Raw genomic sequence first — 23,045 nt, forward strand, 5'->3', positions numbered from 1 at the left:
TTTATTTTTTTTCCAACAATTTTTTTCTCAAAAACTTCTAAAGCGTTCCTGCTGCGCGCGCACGCGTATGCGTGTGTGTTACTCCTCTTGTTTGACATAACAGCTGCCTCAAATTTACGCTCGGTATCTACATGTATACATCCTTAGGCATGAATTTCCATACATGCAATCTTGTTTGCCCGGGTAAATATTTACCCTGAGAGTACACGGAGCATGGAGCGGAAAAGAGACATATACAGGTGTAATAAGCCTCGAGAGAATCTTGGAAAATATCTTCTAAACGCCTCTCTGCCAGTCGACTATTTTTCCCCTGACATACCTGCAAACGTTTTCCATTATTATGGCATCTAATATCCACTGTTTAAAATGTACAATTGAAACGCGGAAGCTTCGAGTCGTTATCATCATACTGTCTGTCCGCCAGCTAGAACCTGTTCAAATTTCGAATTAATGCAAATATCAGCAAATCACAAAGAGAGTATGTGAAGCAGATGAACCAGGATGACCAGGATGACCAGGATGATCGCTTCCGCGCATATTCGTGAAACAGAAGAAGGGAGTCGGTGGGTCGTTCGGGGGTATAGCAGTATAAAATGCACGTATAAATAGGGCCGTGAGTGTTCGGGAGAGAGAGAGAGAGAAAGTTATCAAGTTGCGTATAGGCCAGGGAGGAGGAGGATGGCGGAAGATCTCGTGCAGGGTTGCCAATCGCCCGGCACTCTTTTCTTCTCTTCGTTGCACCCTCGTGAAGTACGTTGGGATTGGCTAGTAGCTATACTGTAATTTTGATCCCCCCATAGTTCAATTCCATTCGAGGCTACAAACTATCGTCGTCGGCGTCGTCGTTGTGTCTCCATTGTGCGCCAATAGAGAAATAATTGCTTCGCTTTAATAAGAAGATTTGTCCCGTCGCGTCGGGTCGGGTGGAAAGGGAGAGATGAACTACGGCAACAATCCGACTCTCTCTCTCTTCATACTGAAGCTATAGGAACACTATCATAACGAGTCATGCTGAGGAAAATGAGTTATTTCGCGATTTAGGGAATTGTCCGAAATTCAGTAAACCGTTACAGAAAGACATACACTCATATTTCGACATCTTAGTTCCTTAAAAATCATTGTAAAATTAAGAAAAGAGTGGTTTTTTTCCCAATTTTTCATAACGCTGACGTTACTAACTTTAACCTCGTACTCTCTCGAATTGTTCTATCGTCGTAGATGGTGACAAATTGTTATATACAATATTATTCTAACGATACGTGAGAAACGGGAGAAATTTAACGAAGAATCCTCATCGCGATGGAACGTTTGATACGAATTTATGATTTTAAGTGTATTGTATAAAATTATGAGGCGGTGCGCGGTTTTTCTCCATTTCTTCTGAGAATCATGGTCGTCGCCAGCGAGCTCGTCTTTTTCTTTTTTTTTTTTTTATTATGCCCCTTCTAGTTTTACATCGCACGAGATACCCGTTGTTCATGCTATTGTTCTGGCTGTGTATTAGTAAAATCCTCATTCTCACAAAACAACAACACAACGCAACGCGCCAGGTGTACGAAAACACTCGAGAGATGTTCGAGCGTAGGTATAATAATAAGGTGTATGTACAGCAGCGGTGAAGGTTTTAAATTTCATCCTTGATGTCCGCTTTCTTGGTTGTCGGAGAAGAGGAAGAACAAGAAGGAAGAAAGGCGATCTAGTTACTGCGGGATTGACAATTTAATTACACGTAGCGTCTATATTACCCGAATGTAACGCTGATCCGACGGGCGGAGGATCGAAGGAATTACGATTTTTCTAATTATTCACACGGTTAATAAACTGTTAACGCGCGTTGCTCTGGGTTTTAATCCTTTGACTCACACATTGTTGTTCCGAAACAACTTTTATAACAATATATTATTTTTCAAGTACTCAGGGTGACTGATTACAAATCTGAAATCAGTTTTGGAAAATTGAAGACGGCTGATCCAGCACGGTCAAGAAAATCATCCAAATCTGGACCCAATATGACAGATAAAATTTAAAATGTCATCGGATATTGACGAAAAACTGTATGAATGGGTTTTCGGGGTTACTGTTTACGAATCTGAGATCCGATCTTGAAAATTTAAGGTGACGGATCCAACATGTAGAACACAAGTTTGGAAAATTAATTAAATTTCGATAGCAATCTAAGTAAAGGAGTTGGGTCGCTTATAACGAGAATTCGAAGTCTAATTATAAAAATTGAAATAGCGGATCCAAATAGTTGCCATGAATTTTCAAAATTTATCCACTCCATGACCTGAATTTAACAAATTCGGTCTACCGTATTGGATACGCCGTTGTGAATTTTCGAAATCTTCTTGCTTAGATTCATAATCAGCGACCTCAAAAACCCGTTTAACATATTTTAGTCCGGGTTCGTTCGAATTTGAACTTTTAGTCCACCATATTGGATGCGCCATCTTAAGTTTCGACAATTTAACCTGAGATTCACAACCAGGGACCCAAAAACCTCTACATGCAATTTATTGTCTTGATTTGATGAAATTTGAAATACTCTTCCGACATTTTGGATCCGCCACGTTGAATATCCAAAATCTGTCTTCAGATTATGATTCAGTGACCTCAAAATCACATAATCTATATGCTTTCAAGGAAAATTTTCTTGCAAATGAATTATTTCTGCAATTTTCACGTTTTTTCAATCAATTTGGTTATAACAACAATAAAATACGATACATCGGAATAATTACTCTTGAGTCTTTAAGGCATATTAGAATAGTCTCAGAAATAGCAAAAGACCGCATGAAGTCGTTGAAGAGTTTGCTAAATATTTAAAAAATGGATACGAAATAGGTGGTAAAAATACCTAGCACTATGAACTCAAAGGGTTAATTAAACACCGCACACGGAATTACATTATGTCGTCTATAGTATAGGTCGGGAATATTACATATTTGCACGTATATGTTACGCAAATATAGACATACAATGAACGTGTAGGAGAGAATAGGAATTTAGTAAAAGTATAAAAACTCCTCGTCGTCGTCGTGCTACTCGTGGTTTACAGACCGTGACGCTAAGATCGTTGCTGCTTGCACTAGAATATCTAAGAAAGGTGGCTTTTGCACGTTGTACAGGAATCTGTAACCTCCATTACAAGCTAGAAGCAAGTGAGAGGACAGATTTTCTGATCTAAATTGCATCTGTCGATTTCTGTATATTGATTCTACACGAGTATACATAGTTGTATTTATATTATACATGTATTGTGCACTATATGCCGAATTTACTTCGGAAGAATGCAGCACGTGTACATATATTGTATACTGTATACATAATGTGTAGGATGCGACAACCTGCGCCTACGTATTTTCAAACAACAGTTGCCGATGAGTTATTCGACTAGTAAGTCAAGGAAGAAAAAACTAGGACATGGCAAAAATGCAAATATACTCGCCGAAAAAATTACCCCCTCATTTTTGATTGTGAAAAACTCCAGCTTCAAATTACTGTAACTGTGTAATTTAGTCTTTATGCATTTTTTCTCGAGTAATCCTATCTTGTAAATTTGGTAAAGTGACCCTTCGACTTGACCTCAAGATATTTATTTTGCCGCATGGAGTTTTCCCTTGAAAATGGTTCTTTTAAAACTATGCCTGTGACTTTTTCTCGTAAAGAAATCTAATGTCAAAAGAAATAGCGTCCGAAATACTTTGATTCTACGTATCAAGTGAAAAAACCATTGTACAGAAATTTAAAAGAAAGGAGATAGAACCGCTAAATGCCGCCTTTCTGAATCTCGATCAAAAATTATCCTTAACGTCACTCGCAAACTTGACAACTTTACAAAGATGACCTTTAAAATTCGGTTATCGAAAATTAAACTTTACCGCGACACAGTTTCCGTAAAAATGGGGCGATCGTCTTTCGAAGAATAAAGATTTCTGAGAATAGGTAAATTTGAACAACTGGTGAATTTGAAAAATTAACGACGGAGCCAGGAATCGAACCTGGAATCTAGCGATGCTTTACCGGAAACTTACTCCACTAGACCACCTAGCCGCCCTGACTCTGTTGTCTTTAATTTCTCTCATAACCAGCGAGTTCAAATTTGTTTTCATGTGCCCGATTTGTATGAGTACGCAGAGAAGAAATTCTTACTCAATAAAGATTTCTCTTCGAAAGCCTGTTGTGTTTACATTTTCCCTACATTCTGCAACACCAAAGATGTTGAAGTTCAAACGAAAGACAGCTTGGTTGCACCCTTACCTCCGACATTAACATTACTCCAGTTTTTTCACTTCTTACGTAGGATTAAAGTTTTTCAGATATGATATGGAATAACTTTGCAAAAAAAAAAAAAAGCGAGACAACAGTGAAAAAAACGAAAACCTTTGGAAGGGAAAACTCTAAACTAGAAAATGGATATCTTGGAAATGTATCAAAAAATTCAGTTCATCCCGTAAGACTGCAATGCGCTAAGTCGAAGGTTCACTTTACAAATTTGACATGAGCGGCCTAAAGATAGGATTACTCAAGAGAAAATGCGTATGTAGAATAAATCTGGAAAACATGGAGTTCGCAGCCAAGATGTTCAGCTTCTCAATCGTTTTCGGTTCAACTTTCTACTCGCAATGTACGCAAAGTTACAGCGTCTCATATTTGGACCTTTTCCGGTCAAAATCTGAGCGAAGGAGGGCTGATAATATTTTCCGCGAGTGTATATATATCCGTGTATGTACGCGCAATTAGAAGACAGATAAACATTAATCAAGTATTGTATCTAATAAGAGTTAGTTTGAAACTTAGTAGCCGCGTATGTAACAACATATGGGGTATTCCATGTCAAATTTACCCCTTTTTTCCCCTAGCCGTTACTGATTCGTTCCGCGATTTTTTATACGATTCTACCATCTAAAAAAGGCACTCCTGAATGTTTTCAAATTTTTTTCGCTAACCTTTTTTCTCTAAATATTATGCAAACCCATTTCGAAAACGGTCTTTTTTAAAAATTTGAAAAAATTCTGAAAAATCTAGTTTCTCATTCCGATCATACCGACACCTGGCCGATGATGGGCGGATTTTTTCTTCTATTTTTTTTTAGCACTTTAAACATTTTCAACAAACGAAACACCATCTTGAAACGTTATGAAAAATCTTCAAAAAGTCTCAAAAATCGAGTCTTTCATTTGAAGTCGGTATGATCGGAATGAGAAACTAGATTTTACAGAATTTTTTCAAATTTTTAAAAAAGACCGTTTTCGAAATGGGTTTGAATAATATTAAAAAAAAAAGCTAGCGAAAAAAATTTGAAAAAATTCAGGAGCGCCTTTTTTATATGGTAGAATCGTATAAAAAATCACGGAACGAATCAAAAATGGTGAGGGAAAAAAGGGGTAAATTTGACATGGAATGCCCCATATGCAAGTTAAAACGCGCTTAGCATACGTATCTTCCTACGCTCCGTAGTATAGTTCGTTTCGATTACCAGATTTCTCAATTCCTCATACTATATATCTATATGCTTTGGCACGAGGTTGCTGCATTTTTTAACTTCTCGGCAGGGTAACGGATTATTTATTATAATCCTGCATTAGCAACAACAACAGTAACGACACGAGAGATGCGTACATACCTGTAACGTCTGTGCATCAATCCGTATACCGCACATAGATGCCTGTCCAATACGTGTCTTATAGCTGTTAAGGGGAAAGTTTCTCCGCGTATACCTAGGTATACTAAAATGCTTACCAATGTCGATTTATAATTTGCGTGGGCGCTAATGCTTCAGGGTGTGGTCTGCTCGCTGCTGCTGCTCTTGTGACTCTCTTCGCCTCCTTGTAGCAGCTTTAGTATTTAGTATTCAAGATTTTAAACGCTCGCGACATTCGAGGGAGAAAGAGAAAAAGAGAGAGACAGAAGGAGACGACGGGTCCTTAACTGATCTCATCTCGGCACGCGATATAATAGAAGTGGTACTATAATTGGTGAAGAAATGTTGAAACGCGTGAATGAATGATTGATTGAATGAATAGTTGTGTATACTGAGGTGGTAAAAAAAATCGACTTACTGTTTTTTTTTTCAAACTGACACTCATATTAGTTGTAGTAATAGGAAATAAGACGCCTGTTATAATTTGTGCACTTAATGTAATATTTGGTGCTACCTGAACGCAATTTTCCATTTTCCGTTTAATTAACACGCAAAAATATTTTTCGTTGTTTTTGAATTTTGTAGTCCAGTAACAAGGCAATGTACATAAATGTACGATGCATATTTTCTATAGGGCACTCAATGCTCTACAGAAAAGGTCTGTTATAATTTTTTGATAACTCAACTCTTTCAAAAGTTATTCATGATTAAAGTTGAAATCATGTAAGTATTCACTTTTTTGCGAGATTAATAGCGAAAATAGTAGACTTATCACAACATATGTGTACATATGTTTGCTAGATTTGTGATTTTTTTCATAATTTTTGGACTTAAATTGGAATTAAAATTTAACGCGAAAAAACTGAAAATCGCGTGTTTTTTTTTTTGCGACAACTCTGAGCAAAATGGAGTTAGAAGGCTAAAATTTGGTATGGGTCAATCATTCGTCAATAGAAAACAGAAGGTCACTTGCAGAATCCATTCTGAGCAGGGGTACTTTTGGCATGCTTACCCGGCTATGCCCTTTGTCAGCCCTTAGACGTATATTTCTTCCGCCAGTATAAAATATTTGATAAGCGTATAACTGATTACATGAGAGCCAGAAATAGTTATGAAGAAGTAGCAGTCCGTTTTAGAAATCGAATATTCATAATGAGGAAACATTCCGCAATTTATAATCAATTGTGTGCACCTCGTTTCCGTCCGATACTCCTACATGCATGCAAAGCTGCTGGATATGAGATAGGAGAGGATGTCGATACGCTTGAAAACGTATTGGAAATTTGCTTAACATTGCAACGAGGTATAAGCGATATTGCTGATTGCGAAGAGTATCCTCTTATCAATTGTGCTTGGTGTTCGTGTTCCTTATGCGGTCAACACTGAATAGGTCTTGAGTGTGAACCACACGTTCATATATCAAATACGTGGAAACTGTAAATAATTGATAACTGTGATGATTAAAATTTTCAGTTGTGAAGATCATAAAAGTAAAACTTAACTTTTATTAATAAACTTTGAGAATGAACAGTCTTTGTTACTTTGGCTGATTTCGTAAATATACTCTCCAAAACTCTAAAAACCACTCCCTGCGTTCTATTATACTGTTATTCTAATTCAACGATACGTAAACATCATTTTTGTTTGTCTTCTGTGACTAATTAATTTCCTAATATCTCTGTCTACTTCATCGAAATACTGGTGGTTGCCTATGCAGTATAATAAGAAATATTTAGGACAAGATCAATGTTTCACCGTAAACTGTGCAATATCATGGTCAAACAATAATTTTCAACACTCTGAAAGTTAAACACATTTTGATTACACAATTCCGAAGTGGTAGAAATGAAGAAAAAAAAAAGACAAACAAAATTTAAAAATTCATATTTCTTGGAAATATAAATTTGCAAGCAAACGGTCTTAGGGTTTTCTTATTGGGACCTCCGACCGCCAAAAAAAATATATATATGACCAAAATCCCTGTTGGGTCAATGAGAAGCATTCCTTGTAAGAAGGGGCAAATGAAAATAAAGATATGGAAAATACTGGCAAACGAAGGACAATCGATGGCAAAAAGAAAATTTCGATTCGGCATGTCTTGGGGGGGCTAAATTGGCGAAGGTGCCCCCCCTCCCCGCGCTCCAATTTTCCAAAACGGAAGACTGATATAAGTTATAAGGAGCGAACGAAAATAAAGGTATAGCAAACGGAGTGAAATCGATGGCTCAAAATTTTGTTGATTTGTTATATATTGGGGGGCTAAGTTCACTTCGGTGTCTTTTCCTCTTCCTACAACTATTAAACGTGTGACTTTGAACAAAACAAATATTCAATTTTTTTGGACCACCCTAGTGTATACACATATTATGTATACGCGTGACTTCAGTTGTTTATTCAAACCTTTTTATCATTCCAAATTCTTGCGAGACGTTTTGGAATTTCGTTCAGTTCCTTACATTCTTCTAAGTGACCTGCAATCATTTCGTGATCATTACGCAACATTCGTGACCTGATAATGAACGTAACAACGTACGCACGTAAATTATAATGTGTGCTTTCCGAGAATCTGGTCATTATGCGAACTGTTGATTGTATGTAAATACGAGGGAAAAAATCTGCAACGATTATAATATCTTGTCCATATAATGTCCGCGTTACATACGATATTAGTTACACAATGCAGATTATTATTTTGATATTTGTTGAAATTTAAATAGGCGATTTTTAACACCTACTGAATAAGAACAAAACACGCCATTTCGCAATGAATGACGTGCACGTTGGAAAATGGCGAACCATTTCTCGACTAGTGAGTAAAAACAGTTTTTGCCCATTGGTGGAAAAATTGTTGGTCATTTCCCAACTCGGGCCTCAGTCATTGAGAAATAGCGTGTTTTGTTTATTTTCAGTAGGCGGCCAAAATCGCCTAATTTTACATTTTTATTGTGAAAAATATCGTGTGCAAATCATATCAGGTTGAAGCTATAGTAATGTTAACGTAACGAAACCTCAGGAACAAAAGTCATCATTAATGGGCAATTTAAAAATGACTTTCAAGGAATTGGCTCTTCAAAAGTAAAGTATATTTTGTTTATAATGGTTTACAAAATCTCGGACATTCCTAAAAATGGAAAGTAGCGATTTTTCTCAACCCTACACCGGTTCTGTGGTTTTTCTTATTATTAATGTTACCGGTCCAACATGGATGATTTCGTCCTGGGCTCTTTTTCCCCCATTTAGGGCTTTTAAAAAATTTCCAAAAAGTGTAGACAATCAGTTTCAGTTGCATACTTCATATTCCAATAGTTTGCGTTACGAAATTTTCAACCATTTAATGAATAGAAATTGTTAAATAATTAAAAATTGCAAAGAGTGCTGACAAGTGAGAAAATCAGGGTGGATCATATCGTCCATGTTGCCTGCATCGTCAGAATAACGTGACTAACTTCATCCTCATTGCAAATCGTGGGCAACGACGATTCTGTGTGCGTACGATATTCGCATTCACTCAGAATCGTCATTTTTACCTACTTGTTGCACAAATATATACGATTTTCTTTAACTTCGATACATTCATTGTTTATGGTATTGTTATTATTATATACAGCGATTATTAAATGAGTGCTGGTAAAATTGGCGGAATTGCATAAAAAATCAAACAAAATTTTGGAAGCTCTAAAGCACGCCCTTAATACTGCTCGTAAAGGACGGTTTACAATGTCTGTAACCGTAACCGTAACGGCTTCAGTAGACCTTTCATTTTGCGTAGAAATTTCAAGACTCGTTTACAACTTCCATAAGGTATGACCTCGCTATTGGTTGCATCTACAACGAATAGCGTTTGAGCTTTTCTTTACGTGCAGAATAATATTTCTAACCTCAAACTCAAGTAAATTTTGCTAATTAATTACGGTTTTTAGTGTGAGCTCAATTTAAAATGAAACGAAAGCGTTCGTACGCAGTAGCAACTTTAGGGTTATTAACAGTGTTATATTTTCTGATAAAAAAAAGAAAAAAACAAAGGCGGAAACGGCGTTGATGGATTCGTCCTATGCTACTCGACAGAAAAGAAAAAGGACAATACAATAACCTATTCAAGTTTATTCAAAATCACGATCATGAACAATTTTTTAAGTATACAAGAATCACTATCGTCGCTTTCAATTACATCCATGAGCTTCTAGTATGCGTCTCCGTGCCATCTTATTTTTTTTCTTTGATAATTTTTTTATTTGACTGTACAACATCATACAAAAATTCCAATTTATATCAGATTTTGTATCTTGGTCGTTGCTCAAAAGTGCTGTACGGTTTTCAATGTAACTTTCACCGTTTCGATCGGATCTTCATTGTTGTTTTTTTTTACTTTTTTTTCCATTTCCTCCTTGTGGAGAATTCGTTAATGGGAACGATTTGTTAAATTTGTTATACAATGTTTTATATATAAATTTTATACATATATGTTTATATATAAACATACAAAATGAAGTAACCTTAAATACTTACTTGAAATATTGAACTCCCGGGCAATACGGAACCACGTATTGTTTTTTTTTACCCTATCTTTATAATCACCGCTACTTTTATCATATAAGTACGGGGCTTTTTCAACTAGTCCAATTAATTGCATATCGAAGCTTTCCATTGTTTTGCTTGCTGTCGTATCTTCAATGATTTATTTTTCCTTTCGTTTTGTGTGCTTGGGGGCGGGAAGATGGACGGATATAATCTGCATTCTGATTGGCTGTCCGTACAAACTTAAGTGCCAGCAGACAGCGTTGTAAACCATAGTACGGTTTTTCATATCCTTTAACTTTCTACTGAAGCGGTTACGTTTACGGTTACGGACATTGTAAACCGTGCTTAAGTCTCATGATAGAAATCTACGAGGCTGAAGTTAGTAATGTTAAATTATAGAAACGTTGAAACAAAAACCACTATTTTCCACCTTTAGAAAACCTGAAGAAGTTTAATTTACTAAATCTAAGTTTGTTGATGCTGTATTATGTAACAGCTTACTAAATTTCAAGCAATCCTAAAATCGCAAAATAACAACTTCTGCCAACGATGCATCGTTACAATAACGTTACAAACTTCATCCATCCTGATAAAAATCTACCTATTCTTTTTATTCTTCTTCTACTTCTTCTTATACATGCATAATTGACGAGGCGTGATTGAACAAATTAATTACCTCGTCTCGCCCCTGATCCTGCAGGCGAAAACATCACAGAAGGAATGCAGTAGAGTAACGGCGCATGTAGTGCTGCAGTATTATTATTACAGCAGCCCGCATGCGATAGGGTGGGTGTGCACCTTAAAAGATGGTTATTTTCGTTTAGATCGTGCGGTAGGTTGCGCCCATAGACTTATAAAGATAGACTGAGCGCTCCTATAAGAGGCACTGACAATTACATATAAAGGACAGAGATATACCGGGAGTACTGCTCTCTCTTTTCAATCGGCGTCATGATGGGAGACAACGGAGCAGTGGAAGTGGAACAGCTATAGATATAAGTGCATAATTTCGCTTCATTGTCCTCTACCGCCTCTATCCCCGCTACAAATATCATCAGAGAGAGAAAGGAGTACTCCCGGCATATCTCTGTCCTTTAAATGTTTGCTTCATGCGGCTCATAAGAGCGCTCAGTCTATCTTTATAACTCTATGGTTGCGCCGCGGCCGAGAAAGACATTCTCTCTCTGCTCTCCTTTTTACCTTCCGTCCCTCATCTCGTCTCATCTCGTCTCATCTCCTCTCATCTCATGACATCTCTCCTCTCCTCTCCTCGCTTCTCTACCTTCGTGTGCAGGCTCGTAAATCAAACAGCGTCATTACTGTTTATTTTCTTTCGGGTTTAGTCTAGATGCGGTGTTAACAAATTTCCTTCCTTTCTTCTTCCTCCCTTTCTTCTTCCTCCCTTGTTTCCTTTCTTCTTCCTTTCTTCCTTACTTTCTTTTCTCTTTAGAAGCTACAAATAACAAACGAACGCCTTGCAGGAGTGTGATTGAGAACATCCATTTGGACATACAGACAGATAGACGTCAACGAAAACGAATAAAGAAGGCGACGAAGAAAAAGATAACGGAATTTATAATGAAGAAAGTAGACTAAATCTATACCTGCATGACTACTAATGGTTTAAACACGTATTCGTATTCAGATAGCCGATCGTTGATTTTCATCTAGATCGGGAATTCCCACGGTGATAAATATATGTTCGGTAAATCCCCAAATGATGACGGGCGATTTTTAATCTCATTCGAAATGCGTAGGCGGTAATTGCTTAATGTATAATGAAAAATTGTTGCCGATTTGAGGAGAATGAAATAACGCTATACCATTAAGAGAAGAAGTTGGGAGGAGAAGTTGTGGTGAATTAATCGTTATTTCTGCTTAGTAGATTGAGACTTTTGTTATAATCTTGTGTCAATTAAACACGCACATTTATTTATTTTATTTTATTAAACATACACTAACATAGCCCTGAATGTATTACTTAATGCACTAGCGAGACAACATAAGTAAATCAATCAACAATTCATATTACAAAGTAAATCAATACACGTTTCTAAAGTATCTAATTAGTTCTGAGCATTTAACAAATTAAGCATATCAATAACTTAGATAATTTTTAAAATTATAAAAAACGCACCAAGCATTTTATTTATATGTAAAACATAGTTTGTAAGTAATAGTTCATAACCTTTACCAATTCTACAAACTGGTAACTGCGTTTTACCTTGGCAGGGTTCGCTTTGTCTTTGTAACCAAGTACTCTTCTGGGTAAATAAATAAAGAAACAAAGTCAAGTACATCAATATTAATGTTAAAATATACCAAACTTCTATTTTTATTAATTACTAAATTATCCTGTATATCGGACTTCTAGGATCAATGTTATTATTACATCTTGGTCAGTAAGAACGCTCAGTGAATCTGACCTGCAATGTACGGTCAGTAATTAACACTAATGGTATTCTTAACTTCACCCCTTGAGATAATATTGCACATTACCTCATAAATACAAATTTTATCCCTTTATTGTAGATATATATGACTCAGGTCAGGTACAGGACTCAGATGGAAGTTCATATTTATTTGTAACATCGGTATATATGATTAAATCTATTCACAGAATTACTATCCAAGTACTTAAACGAAATAAGGAGTACTTTGTGTTGAATTCTCTCAAGTTCCATTTTCATATTGTGGTCACCAAATAGTGAAAGCATATATGTAATGTATGATTTTAACCAATGTTAGATGATGAACTCTAATAGAGTTAGAATTTTTTAAGTTACTTCTTACTATAAGTGATCATCTCTTGTTTGCTTTTAGAATTACATTATTCATACGTTGACAAAAATTTAATTTTTCAATCAAAACCTCTTCAAAGATTTTTAATTGAGTGAACTCTATTCAACACCGAAGTTTAAAAGATTCATTTTCTTATGGAATGAGATGTCATTACATTTTTCAAAATTCAAGTCGATATTATAGATATATACTCAGAGAGCACCATTTAACTAGCCTTAAAAAGTTAAGCTGCCCATCAATATGATAAGATGCGTTAACAATTTTTATTTATTTATTTATTTATTTATTTGCCAGGTAGTACAAATTTGAACATAATATAATATTCAGTATTTATACCCTATAGAGGTGTAAAATACATGTACATAGGACCAGCGTGGGAAAGAGATTTTAACAAAATTAGGTTACCATACATCTAATAAGAGAAATTAAAAGAGAAAATGAAGACAAAAGAAGAAATAAAAGGACTAATAGATTTAGGTGGTAAAATAATTACTTCAGTCCGACTAGCTAGCTTCTCAACTTCCTTGTTACAGTATTTTTTTTGTGGTTCAACGATTTAAGATTATTATCCAATTTATTGAAGTATATCATAGCAGTAATGAGACTGCTTCTATAATAGACTTGCTTTTTGATGTTAGGGAGAAGTGTTTTGTTTCTAGTGTTTGAGTTAGAGATATCGAGGTTAGATTTTAAAATTGTATAGTAATGTAATAGTGATTGTAAAATGTAGGAATCTTTGAGACACAGGGGTCCTTTAACATTATGGTTGATCAGCACTATTTTTCGAAGCTTATCCTGCAGTTTTTGGAGAGGCGCTATAACGTTTGCATAAGCTCCGCTTACTCCCATCTTAGATGACAGTCAATGATTATACCTAGATGTTTAAATAATACAGATCTATTTACAGGCAAATTATCTATCTGAATTTCGTTCTCAGAAGGGATACTATCTATATTATATCAAGGTGATCCTTATTCAGGGTGTTGACGAATTTTTGCCAGACCATTCCCCAAATCAACTTCAAATAATTCGAAAACAATCGCCTAATTTTTTCAGATTTTTACATCGACACGAAGATAGTTCGCATTGTGATCGAAGTTTCTTATGGAAATTAACATGGGTAAAACTTTTTTTCTCAGTATATATTTTATTGCAAGCGTAATAATGTTCCAAATAATCTGTAACCGTGAGGTTTTGGTGAGAATTAGTGCTACTATCTGGGAAAAAATACACATCATCGACGAGGCAATCTGGACGAATTGCACAACCTCGAAACCTGAGTTTTTTTTTTATTTAGAGGAAGTGCAATTCGTCTAGATTGCCTCGTACGATGATGTGTATGTTTTTTTTTCATATAGTATCATTAATGCCGACTAAAACCTTGCAGTTACAGATTTTTTGGAACATTATTACTTTCACGATAAAATATATAGTGCGAAAAAAAGTTTTTCTCATGTCACTTCCATAAGAAACTTCGATCACAATGCGGGCTATCTCAGACTTGCTGTAAGAATCTGAACAAATTTGGCGACTCTTTTTAAATGATTTAAAACTGATTTCAGTGATGGGGCGGTAAAAATTCGTCAACACCCTAAACAAGGACCACCCTAATATATATTCCAAAAGTCATAAAAACTGTTTTGCTAATGTTCAGAGAGAGCACATTATTAGCTAACCATATTGCAACTTTATTGAAATAGGAAGAACGCAAATATTTCACTTCTTCCCATGTGTTACCTGAGCATATTACGACGATATCGTCGGCATAGGCTATTACGTTAGTATTCGGAATAATTTGTAACATATCATTTATGGAGATAATAAATAATAAAGGACCAAGTACAGTTCCTTGAGGGATGCCGGTTGTTACGATGCTAACATTACTTAGCATATCATTTGTTCTGACGATTTGCTCGCGATTAGTTAGGTAACTATGAATGAGAGTATTGGCAGTTGCGCTCACTACGTACAATTCAAGTTTTGCAAGAAGTACTTGATGATTAATCGTATCGAATGCTTTTGCCAAGTCCAGGAAAGCAGCTACTGTGGGTTTAGAATCGCTAATGTTTGCGTAAATTTTGCCTAATAGTTGCGCTATCGCATTCTTAGTTCCAATATATTTCCTGAAGCCAAATTGACTACCAGATATTGTGTTATATTGGTTGAAAAAATGTACAAGTTTAGCGTATATAATTTTGTCATATATTTTGGCCAAATTGGAAGTAAGAGATATTGGCCTATGGTTCGCCATTTCATGAGTAGAGCCAGACAACTGCTAGGAAAGATTGCATCACTAGTGGTCTTGTAATTTCTAGTCTGAACAAAGAAAGAATATGGCTTGAACTGAACGAAGATAACAATAATGAACTCCTGCGTGGCTATTATAAACTATATAACAAAATATTCACTAAATTGGTATCTCGAGCCAAGCAAATGCATGAGAAAAGGATTATTGAAAAAATATCTAATAATACTAAAAATTTGTCGGACTATATAAATTATAAAGACAAAGAAAAACCCAAATCCACCAAAGAAAACAAAATTAATTACTTGATTGTGGAAAACAAAAATATTTCTGAATATGCTGAAATAGCTAACTCGCTTAATGAACACTTCATTATAATTGGTAGTGTTTTAATTGCCAAAATAAAAAAACCTCTAAAGTTGCATAACGAACAAAACCGGAATCCTATATCTATATTTATTAAACCTACTTCTAGCTTAGAAATTCAAAATGTGATATCGAGCATGGAGAATAGGTCTGGAAACATAGGTACATAAGTGTCAAAATCTTGACCTTTAGAGGACGGGAAGACCCGTATAAGGGGGTGACGCATGATCGAAACTTTACCCATGATAGTTTTAACATATTATATATCTTTTTTATACATTTTCCGAAGGAGACCAAGAATCCCAAATCCCTGCCCACTAAAGGTCAAAACTCTTATCTAGATATCTAAGTGTACCACTAGAGCGTATATTTAATAATTGTATTCCACAATCTAAATGGCCTGATACCTTAAAAAAATCCAACATAGTTCCAATATTTAAAGCTGGCTCTCATCATGAAATGCCGAACTATATTTCACCAGCAATTTTTTAATCATGCGCATAAAATCAGGGCCGAGTTATCCAGCACGCCAACCACGCCATGCCGTAGGCGCGCAAGCTGTTTGGTGGGTGCCCGGTGTCTGAGGTTTTTTTTAAAAATGTTTTCTTTGTTTGAAAAATTTGTACAAGTTTAAAATTTTTTGAATTAAATCAGCTACTCACGCAATAAGTTCAATATGAAAATACTCTTATAATCTCTTAAATATACAAGAAGCAGGAAGATCAATGTGAGTATGATTCAATGATTCCACTGCTCCTTAACTTCACAGGGCGCAGCCAGTTACATAAAAATGTAACCCAGCTTCTCAACTACCTGGGATTTAACTGAGTCTATATAAAATACTTTCAATCCCTCAAAAATCCAATAACCCTATTGAAACTGAGCTCTATACTGAAAAATTCCATGCTAACAGCAACTTGCAAACCTAAAATACCCAAGGGAATGCGAGTGACTGCGATTGATTTGCCGTAGGGGTGCCTCATATCGTAATTCAGCCCTGCATACAATAAAGCCTAGACACGATGAAAACAGCCATGAAGATTATTAATCAGTAGAGAAAATAGCATCGGACCTGAGAATGTTCCTTGTGGAACACCAGAAATCTTAGTGAATTTTTTCATAAAGTCAATTATTAACGTTTACTGTGGCTTCTCTATTAGTAATGTAATCTGCTAACCATCTAATTGCATTCCTGCTAATCGGGAATTATTTTAGTTTTTTTTTTAAAAAGAATTGTATCATCACCCAAGTCAAATACCTTACTTAAATCAGTATATATGTGATATATATAAGGGGTGCTAATTTTTATGGAATTAGGGAAATTAACCCATGAATAATACGATGTTGCGTTGCTCTGAAAACAAAGTGTTATTTAATTATTTTAATGTCTGATTTACACTATGTACAGTAACTCTTACCCCATAACAAAGAAACGACAATTAAAGTTTATTATTCAATTTGTCGATCCCTTTTTACAAATTATATTGATACTCTTCACTTTCTCTCACTTGGCTTTCTTTATAGCCCATGTGCTTTTATTTAATCTCTCCACCGTAAAGGACGGTCTTCGCCTTACTCGCAGAGGAGCGCGGCAATATTCAAATTAAAGAAATACATTTTCTTTACATACACATCACATCAATCTGGTTATTTCTAGTATTTGATCAATACCCTTTCTTCTTTTTTTCCAGCTATCGGGAGACACGGATTGCAGCTATTAGTCGAACCGCAGGATGTGGTCGTAGAACAGGGAGCCGAAGCTCGATTGGATTGCGTGCCGAATCAATCACTCGGCACCCCGACCATACAATGGAGGACAGATGACGGGCAGCCTATCTCTTTTATAGGGGATAGTTACAGGTATGTGAAAATTATTGAAATAAGAATTGAACAAGCGAGCAAGTTCTTCATCTTCTTTTCATAGATTTGACAAATTCATACCATTTTTTCTCCATTATCACAGATCGCAGCTGGAAAATGGATCTTTGTATATAAGCAGCGTTTACGCGGGAAATCCTGAACTCACAGGAGGCTATCAGTGTCTCGCTTCCATAGATGAAGTCGGTGCCATTGTATCGCGGATAGCTACTATTAGACTTGCCAGTTAGTAATGAGAAATTGTAAGATGAATCTTTTGAAGCCAAGATCCATTCGTCCATTGATTTTTACTTTGTCAATTCAGGTTTGCCAGGGTTCGAGAGAGAGCCACAAGACACTATGGTTTATCCGGGCCAAGTGGCTTACCTAAGTTGCGTTCTCCCGTTATCGGCGAGTCCTTTAAAGATACAATGGCTCAAGGATGAGCATCCATTTTCGTTGGACGAAAGCCGAATGACCATTTTACCGTCAGGTAAGATTCCAATACTAGTCACTGTAGTAGAAATGAAAATAAATTTACTCGAATCTCGAATTTCTCTCATTTAATTTTTCTCCAATTTGTTTTACAGGTGCTTTAGAAATAGATCACGCACAACCGCAAGATGTCGGATCGTACAGGTGTAATGCGAGTGGAATTGGGCAGCATAGACTTAGTAACAAAGCACAGCTAAATTTATTGACCTCTGACATTGGTATGTAGTACATTCTCTTGTAAACATGCAAAATATGTGGTAGGGAAAAAATATTTATTACCGTTTTAACGACTTTTCCTAGATCAGGGACTTACAGCTCCTGTATTTGTTGCAAAACCTTCGGAGCATGTTGCTATCGAAGGGACGACTATTACTTTGGAATGTGCAGCTAATGGTAACCCAAAACCAACAATTCTTTGGCTCAAAGATGGGATCGCAGTTGATTTGGCACCGCTCGATTCAAGGTGACATTATTTATTCGTTTGAATATCGTAGGATGGGATCTTGGAAATTCCATCTCATTCTTTTTTAATGCCTGGAATGTGATTTTGGCTCAGGTATCGAAAAGTAGCTGCTTCCAGTCTCATGATTACTGATATCAAAGAGATAGATCACGGATCGTATCAGTGCAGAGCAGAAAATGTAGTCGATGCCCTGGACGCGGTTGCCGACGTCACGGTGCAAGGTAGAAATAATCAATACAATAACTGTCCATAGATTAAACCTGGTGCAAATGGGGATTGCAGTAGTAATTTCACTCTTTATTTGTTACAGTTCCACCCAGATTTATCAAAAAACCTGAGGACCGAATTGCAAACGAAGATCAGGATCTGGAATTGGAGTGTGAAATATATGGAAAGCCAGAACCCAAAGTAACGTGGTTAAAAAATGGTGAAAAAATTACGCCGAGCGCTTATTGGCAACTTGTTAATGGGTTGGTATTGTTTATTATTTAGTTCGTTGCACATCATTACTACCTTTTTAAGCCATCATGTTATAATCTTCTATCCCTGCACAGTTACAATCTGCGTATCAATGGACTACTGCAACTCGATGCTGGTATTTTTCAATGCATCGGTGTAAATCCTGCGGGTAGCGTTCAGGCTTCGGCAAGACTGTTCATAAATCAGCCGAGTGAGTAGAGAAATTTTACCTAAAAAAAAATGGTCACTTTCTTATGCCTTGTTGTTTGTCATTATATTTTTACAATTGAATGAGCAACGTTCTGCCCCAATAACAGATCAAAAGGTTTGAATTTAATTTTCTCCCATCTTTTTTAAAATATTGTTATATTGTACATCGGAGACATTACTGTAAAAGTTTTTTTTGCTACAGACCGGACGTTTGCTTCCTTTTATAATTTAAATTTATTTTCGCATTGTTTGATTCATTTATTTTTTTCTTTTCTCTCTCTCTTTCTCTCTTTCTTCCCGTTCCGTAACTTTTTCGCTGCCACTAACAACGAACCCTCAGGAAAAGTTGAAAAGCGTAAACCGTCAAATCCTAAACACCCACCGAAGAAAAACCTCCATCGACAGTTGTACAACAACACGTGGCAGCATCCAGACACGTTACTGGGCGAAACCTTATCAGCTTATACCCCAAATTCTGAAATATCCATAAGTCCTTCGGACGATCCCGCCGACATATTGGGCATTATTAGCAATCCTAAATTCCCGCTGATTCCTGAACCCAATTTTATAGATGAAACCGATACCCTGGATTTGATCGAAGGCAGCGCACCGTCGGCTCCAAGAGATCTAAACGCTGTTTTAATTTCAACGAGATTTGTTACTCTCAGGTGGCGTGAGCCTGAGAATATCAATGGAGATATACAGACATATCATGTTTATTATAAACAGGAAGGATCACCAAGGTAAGTAATGTCGTGTAAATCATTTCAACTTTTTATTGCACGTCAACTTCATCTTTTCATACTTTGATAAATTCTTCTGCTACTCCAGGGAACGCGTTGTAAACACGTCGCAAAACAGATTGGAAGGTGTGATACAAGGTTTACAACCAAGCACAAAGTACCAGTTTCGTGTAGTTGCGCGTAACGAACGTGGCGTCGGCGCGTCTAGTGCCATACTGCATGTAACAACTCAATCAGAGGTAAATGCATGAGAATAATTAGTACATTTTCTAAAGCTTTACATTTTGGAGATGCGTGTGCATTTTAGTTGTATTATATCTGATCAATCATTATTTTGTCCCTGTTGTGCCACCAAAAATAGGCCGACGTTCCTGGACCTCCTTTGAATTTGCTAGGTCAAGCGATTAGCAGCAACAGCATTGACCTTACTTGGGAAGAACCATACGTAACAAATGGACGCGTCATTAAATACCTCATTACGTATATAGAGGTGAGTGGAAAATTTTTTTACCTAAATTTTTTATCTAAATTTATCTAAGAAAAAAAAAAAAAAAAAAAAAAAGACGATCGAATTCACGTACTCGCTGGGTGGTACCCCCCTCTTGAAGGCTAACAGAGTAAAGGACGTTGGAGTTTTGTTCGACACCAGGTTAACTTTTGTTCCACATATCGAGGTAATTGTTAGGCGTGCCATGCGGATCCTGGGCTTCGTCAGCAGAACGGCCTATGACTTCCAACGTGTGGATACACTAAGGTGTCTCTACCTGACACTAGTTAGACCCATCGTGATGTATGCCTCTGAATTGTGGTCACCGACATTTGCAAACCATAAACGTAGGCTTGAGCGGGTGCAACATACATTTTTACGACTTGCTGCATATAAGATGGGGCGACCGATGGCACATGAAGATCATGATTATCGCACAATCTCCGAAAACATACGCATATCTACCCTGGAATCGTCCCGAAATTTCAATGACTTGGTTTTCTTGCACAAAATATTGGCTGGCACAATTTACTGCCTCTATCTGATCTCCAGGATCACGCTAAATGCTCTTGTCAGGACTTAAAGAGTGGGAAGACCTTTCCACACACAAATAGCTAGAAATGTCATGGAAGCACGATCAGCGATCCGTCGCATTCCAGAAGAAGCAAATTTAGCTCCAAGGATTGAACCCTTCGGGGTCTCAATTGAAACGTTTAAAGCCTCCATTCGCAGCAGAGTACTTACATACGAATAATTAATCTGTTAATTTAGTGAAGCTGTAATTTTAATTTTAATTCTAGTTTTATTTTATTTTATGTTATTATTTTATTTTACTTTATTTTATTTTATTTTGCTTGGCTATAATTGAATTTATAAAGTCAGTTAAAAGTGTCGCACACATATATATATATTATATTTAATATTTAATTGTAAAAGGGTCTTCCCGTGAATAAACAAACATTAAACATTAAACATTAAATATTTTAAATGCATTTTTCAAACAACAATAATGTTATTACAAATTTTTTCTCAGGGCGAAAGCGAAGGAAAAACTAACGAGACCGTTGAAACGAGGTACAGGCTTCTGAATCTTACGCCATTCACTGAATACAATTTTTGGGTTCAGGCTGTCAATGAAAACGGACCCGGAGCTTCGACCAATGAAATAACAGTCCGAACTCTCAGTGCACCGCCAACGCAATCTCCATACAACGTTACTTTAGAGGCAGCAAATTCTACCGTAAGTGATATTATAATAATTTTCCGAAGCTGAAGCATGTCTACAATTTGGTGTAATAATTTATTGAACGTTTATATTTGACCAGAGTATAATAATACGCTGGGAACCGCCGTTAGAAGGAAAAAATGGCGTAATAACCGGCTATCAGATTCGATATCGTCAGAAGGGCAGAAAGCATTGGACACCTACAACGACGCAGGGGAATCAGAAAATGTATCAATTAAACGGACTGGAGAAGCACGTTATTTACCAACTCAAAATATGCGCATTGAATGTCAACGGAACTGGACCATGGAGCGATGTAATGGACATCGAACCGTACGAAAGAGATTTGGACGAAAGTAAAGTTCCAAACTCTCCGACTAATTTGAAAAGTAAGTTTCTTTACGATTTTCAACATTATTTCAACTTGTTTTCATTCACATCGAAATATGTTTTATATGAAAATTTCCCCCATTTAGCTAAGCCAATGTCAGATTCGATATTCGTTTCATGGAGCCCGCCAAAGGACCAGAACATCAAGGTCCGAGGTTACACTTTGGGCTGGGGAAAAGGATTTCCGGATAACTATACAAAGAAATTAGACAGTAAACAACGCTACTTTACGATCGAATCGTTGGGTAGGCTTTTCTCAATATGTTTAGCAACGTATAAAATTTTCAAAAAAATTGAACACACCACATCACTGCACAGTTCATTTAATCCTCAATTAATTCCTAAACTCACTGTGATTTTAATAGAACCGTTAGCCGAGTACGTCATTGCCCTTCGAGCCACTAATGCAGTTGGAGAGGGAACCCCATCTTACGCCAATGTTCAAACGACCGCGCGTTCGGTTACCGAATCTGTGGCACCTTTGATTCCACCTGTTGGACTTAAGGCCGTCGTTCTTTCCGCCAGTACGATGATGGTTTATTGGACAGATAGCACGCTGTCAAAGAGCCAGGTTTGTTGTTTTCTTCTTTTAATAAAAAATCTGATTCAAGACTATGAGATGTTTCTCGTAATCGGATCGTTTCATCTCACAGTATGTGACTGACAAGAGGTACTATGTGGTACGTTATACCTCTCATCATCACAGCAGCAATCCAAGATACAAATATTACAACTCTACTGATCTGAACTGCATGATCGTTGATCTAAAACCGAACACACAGTATGAATTTACCGTTAAATTGGTCAAGGTGCGTAAAATAAATAATGAAGTGTCAATATTTGTTTTAATGACAAGAAGCAGACTGAAAACTGTATTTCCTAATCGTTGTAACTTCAGGGAAAGAGAGAATCTCCTTGGAGTATGGTGGAGTTGAATACAACTCAGGAAGCAGCGCCCAGTTCACCACCTCGAGATCTCACTGTTCAAAGCGTCGAAGATCATGCGACAGCAGTGATGCTTCATTGGCTGCCACCAAAACAACCTAATGCACCGATTACTGGTAAGTTTAAAAAAATGATGGGGCGATATGCATGAAAACAAGTGATTTCATTTGTTGCTCATCAATTGACTGTCATCTCG

At 36.6% G+C, this 23,045-nt stretch overlaps 1 protein-coding gene across 6 annotated transcripts in view; it reads left to right on the plus strand.

The window, feature by feature from the left end:
- LOC124301929 (neogenin) overlaps positions 1 to 23,045 on the plus strand; it is a 30,170-nt gene that overhangs the window by 871 nt on the left and 6,254 nt on the right. For 4 of the 6 annotated variants that reach the window (XM_046757559.1, XM_046757563.1, XM_046757562.1 and 1 more), the window contains exons 2-18: positions 17,267 to 17,435; positions 17,539 to 17,678; positions 17,758 to 17,925; positions 18,023 to 18,145; positions 18,228 to 18,390; positions 18,484 to 18,611; positions 18,701 to 18,860; positions 18,945 to 19,060; positions 19,391 to 19,802; positions 19,891 to 20,041; positions 20,164 to 20,292; positions 21,323 to 21,529; positions 21,615 to 21,903; positions 21,991 to 22,149; positions 22,270 to 22,475; positions 22,558 to 22,713; positions 22,803 to 22,965. In XM_046757559.1, the coding sequence (XP_046613515.1) occupies positions 17,267 to 17,435; positions 17,539 to 17,678; positions 17,758 to 17,925; positions 18,023 to 18,145; positions 18,228 to 18,390; positions 18,484 to 18,611; positions 18,701 to 18,860; positions 18,945 to 19,060; positions 19,391 to 19,802; positions 19,891 to 20,041; positions 20,164 to 20,292; positions 21,323 to 21,529; positions 21,615 to 21,903; positions 21,991 to 22,149; positions 22,270 to 22,475; positions 22,558 to 22,713; positions 22,803 to 22,965 (3,039 nt within the window). The remainder of the gene's footprint in view (positions 1 to 17,266; positions 17,436 to 17,538; positions 17,679 to 17,757; positions 17,926 to 18,022; positions 18,146 to 18,227; positions 18,391 to 18,483; positions 18,612 to 18,700; positions 18,861 to 18,944; positions 19,061 to 19,390; positions 19,803 to 19,890; positions 20,042 to 20,163; positions 20,293 to 21,322; positions 21,530 to 21,614; positions 21,904 to 21,990; positions 22,150 to 22,269; positions 22,476 to 22,557; positions 22,714 to 22,802; positions 22,966 to 23,045) is intronic. The other 2 variants (XM_046757560.1, XM_046757564.1) reach the window with 2 other exon arrangements.

The sequence above is a fragment of the Neodiprion virginianus genome, chromosome 4 (genome assembly GCF_021901495.1).
Source record: "Neodiprion virginianus isolate iyNeoVirg1 chromosome 4, iyNeoVirg1.1, whole genome shotgun sequence".
In the NCBI taxonomy this organism is placed as follows: domain Eukaryota; kingdom Metazoa; phylum Arthropoda; class Insecta; order Hymenoptera; family Diprionidae; genus Neodiprion; species Neodiprion virginianus.